The sequence below is a fragment of the Rhizophagus irregularis genome, chromosome 30, assembly GCF_026210795.1.
Source record: "Rhizophagus irregularis chromosome 30, complete sequence".
Taxonomy (NCBI): Eukaryota; Fungi; Glomeromycota; class Glomeromycetes; order Glomerales; family Glomeraceae; genus Rhizophagus; species Rhizophagus irregularis.
In genome coordinates, this window is record NC_089458.1 from 1,720,901 (window position 1) to 1,733,683 (window position 12,783).

At 33.8% G+C, this 12,783-nt stretch overlaps 1 protein-coding gene across 1 annotated transcript; it reads left to right on the forward strand.

The window, feature by feature from the left end:
* Positions 1 to 6,391: 6,391 nt before the first annotated feature.
* Positions 6,392 to 6,883, forward strand: OCT59_021803 (uncharacterized protein; the record flags this gene model as incomplete). The annotated part of the gene is made up of 1 exon (XM_066146752.1): positions 6,392 to 6,883. One exon carries the CDS (start codon positions 6,392 to 6,394, stop codon positions 6,881 to 6,883), a length of 492 nt encoding a protein of 163 aa, XP_066005858.1.
* Between the last annotated feature and the right edge of the window lie 5,900 nt (positions 6,884 to 12,783).

The window sequence follows — 12,783 nt, forward strand, 5'->3', positions numbered from 1 at the left end:
GATTTATTTATTGACTTTGATATTTCTGCATACATTATAACACTTGAAATGTTTCAGCATTTTGTAAAATCATAATCAGCGACAGCAAATGTTATTTTTTAGCAACAATTACAGATTTTTCTCATTTTACAGCAGCTATAGGATGATTTGGTTCACCAACTTTACAACAATGTTTATCATTCAAGAAAATTAAGTTTGAATATTCTTTATATTTAACTGCCATCAAGATCCTGCTTACTTATTATAAGATAGGTTACCTCCAAATCTAAGGTAAAAATCATATATAAAATTCTTTGCAGATTCTAAGGTTGCTTGTCTAAACCTCTTCAAAATCCTACGATTAGTTTCGTCAAAATTTTACTATAGATTTATTATAGTTTCGGCAGAGTTTCAGCAGTTTCGGCATTTATAATAAGTTTCGGCAGTTTCGCCTTTCTCCAAAGTTTCGCTAGTTTTTTAATATAACTTTAATATAGTTTTGGCAGAATTTCGCTTTTTGGTGAAACGCCATCTTGCCTAAACCCCTAGATTTCGGCAAGCAACCTTAGCAGATCCTACTATAAAAGGAAATTTTATGTTACATTGTTATGATTTTTTTCTTTTTTAGCTAATTAACCAATAGAATTTAAGAAAAAAGTAAGATAAAAACTATTAGTAAAGGGCCAATTTTCTACGGTGACCTTTATTATAAGTAAGCAGGGTTCTCTGCCATTTCTTTTTCATATTAGAATAATGCTGACGCATAATGAAAATTAGGATGATCAATACATAATTGACGAGTTTGAACCATATATTTAATACCTAATTTTTCAGTATAATATTCTGATACCTTTATAGCTTCATTGTTAGGAGAAAATCGCATTTTCAACTATTATTTTGACGGAATTAAGGTATTAGGTGGACAAATTTTTTCAACTTAAGCAATTAAATCTCATACTGTATAGCATGTGCTAAATGTACAACTGTACCATGTCATTTATCATTAACTGCTGCATATTCTTTAAGATATTGTTTAATGTACTTCCAAAATTCAGAAAATTGTTCAGGTCTACTTTTATTAACATTATGTAAATCAACTACTATTTTATCATCACCATTAATAAGTAGCTGTTTTGTATATAATATAACTTGCTTTTCTGTCATATTACCAGTTGTACTAGAATCACCAGTTAACTCTTGATATATTAAAGGTACAGATTTGGTGATTTTTTGTTGGCATACCTAATATTAAATCAGCTTTATTTTTGAATTGTATACGCATAAATCGAGTGTAGTAAATTGGCATGTCACTCTTTAAATGATTATAAATCACATAAGATTTATTTGTTATTTTTTCATTACTTAGATTATTTTCATCAACACGTCACAGAAAACATGCATAAAATGCATTATTGCCAGATGAATAACAAAAAATCCCAAATTTGCAGTAAATATTATCAGGTATATTCTGAATAAATCCATATTTTTTGCTAAATAATAAATAAATTATTAATACCAAATATTAATATTTTATTTAATTTTTAAATTAATAGTGTTCTTTATTAACTTACCTTGATTTTAAAAGCATAAATAGTTCAGTATTTAATGTTTTCCAGTAAGGCAATGCAGATACACTAGTCGAAATAAGAAAAATCGGCAATCAACCATGCCGGCCAAATTTCGGTAATGCAGGCCGAAGTTTCGATAAAGTTCTGGCCTGCATTAAAAACTGGGTGAAAATCGACCAAAATTAGGTTTGCCGATTTATCACCTATTTCTGGTCTTAAGAACCGTTTAAAATTCACCAATCACCTAATTGTTAAAAAAAAATTGCGGAACACTGGTAATTATTAAAAATCGGCCATTATATCGGAAAATTTTTTTAAGGGATAAATATCGACATCATACCAAATATAAAATTATGTATTACGTGTATCAGCTGTATCACACGTCAGTCGCATCACGTATTCATGTATTTTAACTTTTTTAAACTTTTTTTTAATGAAACTTCCCTTTTCTCTTTCGTTTTTCCCTTTTTTCATTTTTTCGTTCTTCCCCTTTCTCTCCCTCTCTTTCGTTTCCCTCTTTCCCTCTCTCTTTCGTTTCCTCCTCTTTTTAAATCTTCCCTTCACCTAAATTAAATGTTTTCTAGAAGTGAAAAAACTATAAATTTATCTTTTAGGTTACGTTTTCGTTTCAGCGGATCTCTTGTGAAAATGTAATTCATTTCGGTAGTTTCGACGCTTGGAAATTCGGGTTTCTTTTTGGACAGCCAAAAACAATGTTGAAATTCAGTTTTCTCTGAATATTTCTTTGACGAAACGTATATTAACGTTTCGTTTTCTATCTTTTTTTCAGACGATTTCTCAAAAAATTCTCTTTTAACGGAATCTCACACTTTTGTTTTTAACAAAAATTCATGATAATCTTTATTAATAAAATTTTCAGGCAAAACTTACTTAATGGCTAATGAATAAAAAAATTCGCATAATGAAAGATTTCCAATAATAGAATGTATTTGCCATTTAAGTAATTCTTTTCTATCACTTATAAGGTTGCTTGTCTAAACCTCCTCAAAATCCTACGATTAGTTTTGTCAAAATTTTACTATAGATTTATTATAGTTTCGGCAGAGTTTTGGCAGTTTCGGCATTTATAATAAGTTTTGGCAGTTTCACCTTTCTCCAAAGTTTCGCCAGTTTTTTAATATAACTTTAATATATTTTCGGCAGAATTTCGCTTTTCAGCAAAACGCCATCTTGCTTAAACCCAGTTTCTTCAAGCAAGCAACCTTAATCACTTAATATAATCATTATACTTACAGAAGGCATTTTTTGAAATATATAAAGAAAAAACTATAAATTTTTATTAAAAAAACCTTTTATTTAATAAAAAGAACTATAAAATTTTTGTTAAAAAAAAAAGAACATTGAAAAAAAAATTTTAAGTTCACATTTTGTCTAATCGTAGTTTAAGGGGCAAAAAAAAAATTATAAATTTTTTGCCTAGATCGCTGGGTGGAAAAAAAATTTATCAAAAGTAATATAAATTTTTCATCCAGGTCACTGGATGGAAAAAAATTTTATTTTTTTAATTGGCCAATCAACATTTAAAAATTTGCTAAATTTTTTTTTAAAATAATTTTTTTTACTGGACGGCCGGGTGAGATTTGAGAATTATTTTTCATGAGAAATGAAAAATTTTATTTACTTAGCCTAATATAAGATCCTGGATATTACATATACAACTCAGTGACAACTTTTTTGCAGATTGACCTAAATTTCACAAAAAAAAAATCAGTTTTTTGCAATTATCTTGACATCCAGTAGTCCAATTTGTACAAATTTTTTTTGTTTTGTAGCTCTCATCAAGCTAAGGTTGCTGGAGAAACTAGGGGGTTTTGGCAAGTTGGCGAAATGCCAAAATAGTGAAACTTTGCTGAAACTATATGAAAGTCTTATTAAAAAGTTGGCAAAACTCTAAAGAAAAGCGATTCCTGATGAAACTTATTATAAATGCCAAAACTGCCAGGATCCAAATAATACTAATATAACTCACAAATAATCGGCATGCATTTACTATTAATTCTACGCAACTTTTTTTTATAGTAACGCTACGCAAATCCAAATCTTAGTTCAAAAAAATTTTTTATTACTAATATAATTCGTTTTACATTTTTTCTATTAAAATATTAATAAAATCATGCAAAAATCACCATTTTATATTAAAATAGTGTGTTTCACACTTTTTTCTATTAAAATATTAATAAAATGGTGCGAAAATCACCATTTATTTATTAAAAATGGTGTATTTCGCACTTTTTCTATTAAAATATTAATAAAATCATGCAAAAATCACTATTTATTTGTTAAAAATGGTGTGTTTCCCACTTTTTCTATTAAAATATTAATAAAATCATGCAAAACCCTCCATTTATTTGTTAAAATAGTGCAGTTCACACTTTTTTATATTAAAATATTAATAAAATGGTGTGAAACTCTCTATTTATTTGTTAAAATGGTGTGTTTCGCACTTTTTTATATTAAAATATTAATAAAATGGTGCAAAACTTTCCATTTATTTGTTAAAATGTTGCGCTTCACACTTTTCCTATTAAAATATTAATAAAATGCACTTTTTTATATTAAAATATTAATTAAATGATGTAAAATTCACCAATTATTTATTAAAATTGTGTATTTCGCACTTTTTTCTATTAAAATGTTAATAAAATGGTGCAAAATTCACCATTTTTTGTTAAAGTAGTATTTTTTTCTATTAAAAAATATTAAAATAATGTGAAATGCATTACTTTTATTACTATATATACAGTATAATTAATTACCAAAATCCGTAATATTGCAAATTTCAGAAATATATTATAAACCTATCCTTAATGGTATTGCACAACTTAATTTTTATTATCAATATTATACGCAAATGTAATATGTGAGTTATCCCAAAATTAACCAATTTACGCAAACTCAATTTATGAGTTTAAACAAGTAATTTCAAATAAACTCTACGTAAACCCATTTGTAAGTTATATCAGTATTATTCAGGGTCCTAAACTGCCAAAATCTTGCCAAAACTATAATAAAACTATAGTAAAATCTTGGAGAAACTAATCGTAAAATTTTGGAGAGGTTTAGGCAGGCAACCTTACATTAAACTTTATAAAATAAAAAAAATCTGCATAAATCGGATCATTGGATACTGAGATAATCGCAAAAAACGAAAAATAAAAAAAGAGCAAATTGGGTCTTTTTTGGCAAAAAGTCAGTTGTGAGTTCTATAAGAGATATCTGGGATTCTCCTAATATTGTTCATTTTGTAAAATTTTCAAAGATAAAATACAAATAAAAGATAAAGTCATAAAACTGTTTGCACAGTAAAAGGATAAATTATAAATGGTTCTTTTAATATAAGATTTTTCAAGATAGATGCGATACCGACTATGCATAGATTGCGATATTTAATTCCCGAATATTACTAAAAAAACTCAGATCTGAATTTGTATAAACCTTATAATTAATTTCTGCTCCAAATGTATAAAGTTATATGTAGATTTTAGACTCAAAATTTTCTATCTCGGGATCCAGTGATTAGATTTTAATGATCTTTGGCTTGTTAGATTCGTCTCAACGAGACGAACATTTTAATATATAAATCATCTTTTTAGGTATAATATTGACAGAGATATCGCATTTTGAAATTTTAGGTACACGGAATCTGGGTTGTTTTAGTAATATTCGGGATCCTATTGTGACTATATAGAATAGATTTTAATAATAAAGTGTTTTGAACATTTAACTGGTGTGACTATATAGTAAAATGTGATTATAACAGGAGTGACTATAGAAAAAGTTGACTGTAGTTTTAAAATTTTTAATAAATAAATAACAATTTTAAACCTTTTAATAATATATAAAAAATGAAGAAAAATTTAGGATTCCAAATAATATATAAATAAGTAATAGTAAAATTTGCTTAATTATTATATAAAATTTTTTATAAACCATCTATTATTTTGCTTAATAAAAAGTAGAATTTTAAAGTAATCATATTTATATTATACCTTTTAAAATTAATGATATACAGTCAACTCTCTTTATAGTCACACATTTGATATTTGGTGATTATAAAGAGATGTGACTATATAAAAAATTTCTTATATTTGTATATCATAATTCCGGCCAAAAATTAACATAATTTTAGCCAGAATTATACTTAAAACTTTATTGTATCGTAACTTCGCCAATATTAATCGTAGAGAGATGATCTTACCGCCATTCGATTCGTCTTGATGAGACGGTTCTAATGGTATAAAATACGTCGAAATCCAATCACTAGATTAATTTCCGAAATTAAAAAAATATTAATGGTTTTTGTGTAATAACTCTGCCAATATTGATCCTAGAAAGACGATCTTACTACCATTCGATTCGTCTTGATGAGACGAATCTAATGGTATAAAATACATCGAAATCCAATCACTAGATCAATTTCCGAAATTAAAAAATATTAAATGGTTTTTAAGTAATAACTCCGTTAATATTGATCACAGAGAGATGAGCTTACCACCATTCGATTCGTCTCGATGAGGCGATTCCAACGAGCTATAAATCGTCTTTTTACAATCACTAGGTACCGAGAAATCTAGCAAAATGTTAAATGGCGCAGTAAACGTAAATCAAGAAATATTATAATGCCGATGTTTAACATTTTGTTGAATAACTCGTCAGCCAGTGATCGGAAAAGGATAAAACTAAAAACTAAAAAAAAAACTAAACTCTCTCCCGTTCTGCTCACTTGACAATATTTACGAAAAAATAAAAAATTTTTTCGGAGTTTTTTATTACTTTTTCTTTATAATTTCTTTATTTTAGATAACTACTACGACACTTTACAAATGGGTAAAGATAACAAAAAGAAAAATAACCAGTCTAACAAAGATACTACATCTAAACGTCCTGCCTCTAGCTCTCCAACTGGCAACATTTCTGGTCAAGGTTCCTCTATGTCTGGCCCTTCGAACACTCCACCTTCGACCACCTCTACTAATAAATGTACCAGAGTCAGTGCTGAAGACTCTGTCATGGATGTTGATAAACCTCTCACGCCTCCTGGCCCTGTTGAGACAACTTCCGCTGAGATACCTTCTCAACCCGATACCTCCTCTCTCGCTTCGCAACACGCCCCAGCTAACAACAACGATAAAGGCAAAAGCCCTGAAATTACTCCCGCAGTCTCCTTCCCTGAACGTGCTGCCTCTCCGGACACGTCCCAAGCTGCAGTACAATCTCAACCTACACTTTTCTACGCCTCGGCCGCTCCTAATGACGTTGATGGCTTTTGGAATCACTTCGCTTCGAACTGCGACGCGTGCGACGCGGTTGATTGACAACTTTCCTTGTTCTCCTCTTATGGTAGTCGTGCCACGTGTAGTGGATCCAACGATTTGAAGAGGATCATCGTCCACTTCCGAAAAAAGGAAGATCTTGACAACGCCACAGCCTCCCCTATGGATTCTTTGTTTGGCTTGCATTTCCATGCATATGACACCCCCAGGCTATTGGCTGATCGACGAACACGCAGTATGTGGTTACCGATATCCCCCTTTTTCTTACTGACGCTCTTTTGCGTGGTACCTTTTCTCGTTACGGCAATATTATTCGTTGCCATACCCGTTTATCTAAACTTTATCGTACTGCATACATTACCTTTCAATCTACTGGGCGCTTTACGTAACTCGACTCTTACCTCCCCGGGGCGTCCTTTGTGGAGACATTGTTTGCGTATCTGCCCCACTACTTTCTCACCCTGAACAACGTGCCGAAAGACGCGCTTATGTTGCTTTACTTGCCGGTCTCCCGCGTGGCACTATAGCGGTCCGATCTTGCTGAAATTGCCAATGAAATTTCCGCTAAATCTATCAACGTTCCCTTCTCTACGAATTCTTACAATCCCAAACCTTACGCCTATTGCCATTTTGCCTCTGAAACGGCTATGGAAAATGCTAAATCTATTTCATGTGCACCTCCAAGAAAGTTGGCCTTACCTGGCATTATTCTCCGGATGAAGTCACTATAACTTTGTCATCGATGTGTGGTCGCGCAATTGTAAGCCTGATCGAGCGGTTCTTCATCTAGACCTAGCAATCTCCCCTTATTCGCCCTTGGCAATCTAACGATAAATTACATGCTTTATATAATAAAGCATCTACCTCCTTCCTTCATCCTGCTAAACGGACAGCAACCGTTTTGCCCGCCCTGATAACAATAATGATGGACAAAAGCGTCACAAATGCTTTTCGCCATAGTTACGAAGTCCAGGCACCAATAACCGACCAAACAATCTCGTTCTCGTTCTCAACATCGACCATGGAATCGCGACAATCGTTAATAACAACAATAATAGCCAAGCGTCGCCATGTATTCCGATGGCAATGAAGCTTGATTACTATATTGATGGCGTGGATGTTACAAAATAACCCCCATAACAACCTATACTGCGCTTACTGATTGGAAATCTATTGGTGCTGCTCTTGAAAAAGTAGTTGAAGAATTAGCCCTTCTTACACACAATTTGCTATGAACAGCCGCATCACTAATTTGGAATCTGCTATGGCTGCTCGTACTCCTATTCCAGGACCTTTTGTCGCTAAACCTCCTTCCTACATCCCTTCCCTCTCATGCAAGGATGGGATGATACAGTGAATCGAACTGATAATAATATCCTCGTTGATGTTAATTCTCCCCTTTGCAATCAACAAGTGGTTTTTTCCCGATTCCTCATTTTGCTCCCATTCCACCTTCCAACGTCGCTCCTTCCTCCCCTATTGATATGGAACAGCGTCTCTCCTCTCTTTCCGATACTGTTGCCTCTTTGGCTGGATCTCGATTAAAGAAGGAATCCAACAAAACAACCTCATCTTAGCTCGGCAACAAGGCCAAGCTAATCAATAATTGTTCTCTTTTCCCCTTCTTTATTACCGATTCATCAGTGTGTAATAATGATGGACAACAATAAACATAATTTTTCCCCCTCACCCCTCTCCCCTTATTAAATTTGGTCAATTAAATGTTAATGGTTTATGTTCCCCAGTTCGACAACAACATTTACTTAATTTTTTTCTCCACTCCTCTTTTGGTGCTTTATCTATTAATGATACGCGTCTTTCCCCTTCAAATGCAAAATTTATCTTCAAAAACGAACACTCCCAACATCACTTTAAATCCTATTGGGCTTGTTCATCTTCTTTTCGCCCTCATGATGGTGTTGGTATTTTGTTACGAAATCCCCTTCATAAACATGTTCAAACAATTGATCCTTCGGAACGGTCGACTTCTTAAATTAGACTTGTTCTTTCATCAAACTAAAATTTCTATTATTTCTATATATTATCCCCCTTCTGGTTCTGTTCATCAATCTATTTGCAATGATCTTATTGCCAAACTTCTTTCTTGGCTCGATTATGCCCGAGCTAATAATTATTTTGTAGTTATTCTTGGCGACTTCAATGCTGATGTAATCGCTCATTCTAATTATTCACCTAATCATTTTAAGCTTCTTCACTTGCTTTCTTCTCGGTTTTTTACCGATCATCAAGCTCACTCCTCTACAAATGGTCCTGATCCCACTTTTTTTCATGATAATGGATCTTCAAGACTGGATTATATTTGGTCTTCACCTGGTTTTCCTGCCCCTGGTCTTTTTTCGCAAGTGGTTACTTGCCCGGATCTCCTTGATCGTCCTTTTACAGATCACAAAGTTCTTTCAACTGTTTTTGACTTCAGTTCTTGCCTGGCTATTTTGGCTAAATCTCGTCTTAAACAAAAACAAGAATTGCGTACTATTTTCTCTTACGCTTCCACTTCAGTTGAACAATGGAATAATTTTACCACTGAAGTAGATGATTCTCTTGGAGTTTATTTAGATAGACAATATCACCCCAATTTTGATTTCTCCTCTCTTTCTCTTGATCGTATGTGGCATGCATTGAAAGCTGCCATAATTAGTGCTGCTATTGAAACTTTACCCTTTCAAAAAGTCTCTAACACACACCGACATTCGTACTCTCCTGAATTAACTAAACTTATTGCTATTAACAAGTTTTTAGATCGATTCTTATATCGGCTTACTACTCGTCGTTCTAATTGGCTTACTCAGATTGCGCAAATGACTGCCGCTTTGCCCTCCCATCTTGAAAATCTTGCATCCTTACTCCCTGATTACTCAGTTCCTACCTATTCTACAACCCCTGTATCTGTATTTAAATCGTTTTTACGATCACAGAAGAATTTAGTTTCTGCCTTTTTATCTACTAAATTCGCCCAACACCTTACGGACTCAGTGGAATATTATACTGCACTACGTGATGAACACTTTTCGACCTCGCTCGGCACCTTTATCGATTCTGCCTTATCAGTAGAAAAACGTTCAATTGTTCTTGACCGTGTTCTGGTCGTTTTGGACTCAACTCCTACTTTATTAACGGATCCTTCGGATATTAAACATGCGGCTGTTTCTCATTTTCAATCAATTGTTTCTCCTCCGTTGGTCCACTATTCTTCCATCGCTTCATTTCCCGCCCGATGGCAACAAGCTTACACTCCTCTTACAAATGTGTCTGCTTCATTATACGATCCTGTTTTGGCGCCTATTTCCCTACAAGAATGGTCTACTGCGATTTCCTCCATGCCAAATAATAAAGCTTCCGGCCCTTCAAAAATTTCTTACGAGATGATTAAACACTTGTCCCGGTGAAGCCTTGGATTTTTCTCTTTTACTTGCCAATACTTGCCTTTCTCGTGGTGATATTCCTGCTGACTGGTGTGAAGCCGTGATTTATCCTATTCCTAAACCTCATGACTTTGATGCTCAACTTAAGAACACTCGACCTATTACCCTTCTGGAAACAGTTCGAAAATGTGTAGTTAAGGTCGTCACGAATCGTCTTTCCAACATCCTTGCTGATAATAAAATTCTTCAAGGTGGTAATTTTGCTGGTTTACCTGGTGGTTCTACTGATGTCCCTATCAAAATGCTGGATGCGATTATTCATCAACGTAAACACGACTCTACTGATGATCAGGAACTATGGATCGTTTCTCAAGATATCTCTAAAGCTTTTGATTCTATGGATTTAAATATGCTTAAATTAGCTTTAGATAGGTTACATATCCCTGCACTTTTAGTGCGATTTATTTTAAATCTTTTTACACGACGAAATAATAAGATAATTACATGTCATGGCGATACAGCTGCTTATAGAGTACGTGTTGGTATCGATCAAGGAGAAATTATTTCCCCTCTTCTTTGGGTTATTTATTTGGATCCCTTACTCACTGTTTTGAATCAAGAAGCACGCGATCCTTTTATTTTAAAATCTTCAGCTCTTTTAAATTACTCTCCACTTGAATTTGAACAACATTCTTTACCAATTTCACATTTAACGTTTATGGATGATTCTACACTTATTGCTTCTTCAAAATCTGGAATAGAAGACCGTCTTTCTATTACTGCTGAATTTTATACTTTAAATAATGTTCAAGCTAATTCAGCTAAATATGTTCTTCTTTCATCTTCTTCCCCTTCTTCAAAGATTATTTTTGATCTTACACCTTCTTTTTTAGTCTCTGATTTGTCTCTTTCCCTTTCCTCTTTATCTTTGCATGCTTCCTTTTGCTTTTTAGGCGTTTGGTTTTCTTTATCCGCCTCTTCTGATTTTGTTCTCAAACAAGCGCGTTCCATGGTTAAAGATATGGCAGCTCTCCTGGGACTGAAGAAATTATTAGCACAACATGTGGCCTATCTCTATAATGCTGTCCTTCTTCCGCGATTGGAATTTCGTCTTCAAACTACCCTTTTCTCTGAAAGTACTATTCAATCAATTGTCAAGCCCCTGTTTTCAGTACTTCGAAGAAAAGCTGGTCTTGCTACGACTACTCCGTTACCCTTGTTATTTCTCAAACTTCCCTTTTCGATTCAAAATGCTTTCTATCGCTTTCTTTCTTCCCATATGGCCTCTTGGCAAAAAATTTTTACTCATCCTGATTTCAAAGATTTTGCTCTTTATGCTATCTCCTATCTTCAAGGATATTTGGGTGCTGAAAGTTGCCCGACTACTATTAACTTAGAACCATGGTCGCAGATCGTTTCTTTGCGAACGCACACTTTGTTTAATTCGTTATTGTTTTCTTCGCGTTTGAACATCACGTGGTCTCTTTCCTTCCAGCCTCCGAGGCATGATCTACAACCTGCTCTGCCACTCCGATCTATTCTACCTCATTCCATTTTTCAATCGAGTTGGAAACTTTGGAAAAACCTGAATATATTTGCGCTTGCTCAGCTGGTTTCTCCTTGTGACGTTATCTTATGAATTGGCCCGACTTCGTTATCTTGGCATCGTTGGTCGTAAAGGACGGATCCCTAATTGGTTTACTTTTATCAATAATAATTTTCTCTTCTTCTTCTTCTACTTTACTTTTATCTTCATACTTTATTAATTCTTCTTTTACTTTAGCTTCTCCTTGTTTATTAGATCATACTGTTAAAGATTATTCTTTTTATCCTCAATGGGCTATTACTCTTGACTCTGCTACTCAAACTTTATCTGTTGGTCGTGTGTATATCACTTATAAGAAACAAAACTCGGCTATTATGTCTCATTGGCTTCCTGTATCTACCTCGGCTGATGAACGATCCTATGACCCTTGTCCCGGTTGTGCTCTTAACATTCCCGCCTTATCCATGAAATCTGCCATCAGACAACGCTGTAATAGCGAGAAATGCTTTTTTAATGTAACTCTATCGGATACTGTGGGCTATCCTACCAGAAATGCCAAAGTTTTCGCGGTTTATCTTCCCATTACTCTATCTACTTCATGGAGTTATGCGACTTCCTTGGCTCTTGTTCATTTTTCGAACGCGTCTCCCGCTCTTTCTCCTCTCTTTAAGGATAGAATCGATAGAATTGAAGACACTATTTTACCACTTTCGGTGCAATCTCTGTACACAGATGGTTCGTTCCATCCTGCCAATGATTCTTCGCCTTCTTCCATGACTTCTGCTTGGATTGCTCTTGATGATGTTGGACTTGTTCTGGAATCTTCTTCCATGCATCTCCCTTCTTACTTTCCTTCCGCTTTGCGTTCCAAAATTTCTGCTGTTCTATTAGGATTGAACGCCCTTTCCCGTGACTCGTCAATCTCTATTCATACTGATTGTAGTTAGTTAATTTCACTATGGACACGGTTTGTTGATGCTCCTTTCTCACCGAAGTTGCTCCGAGAACCTAAT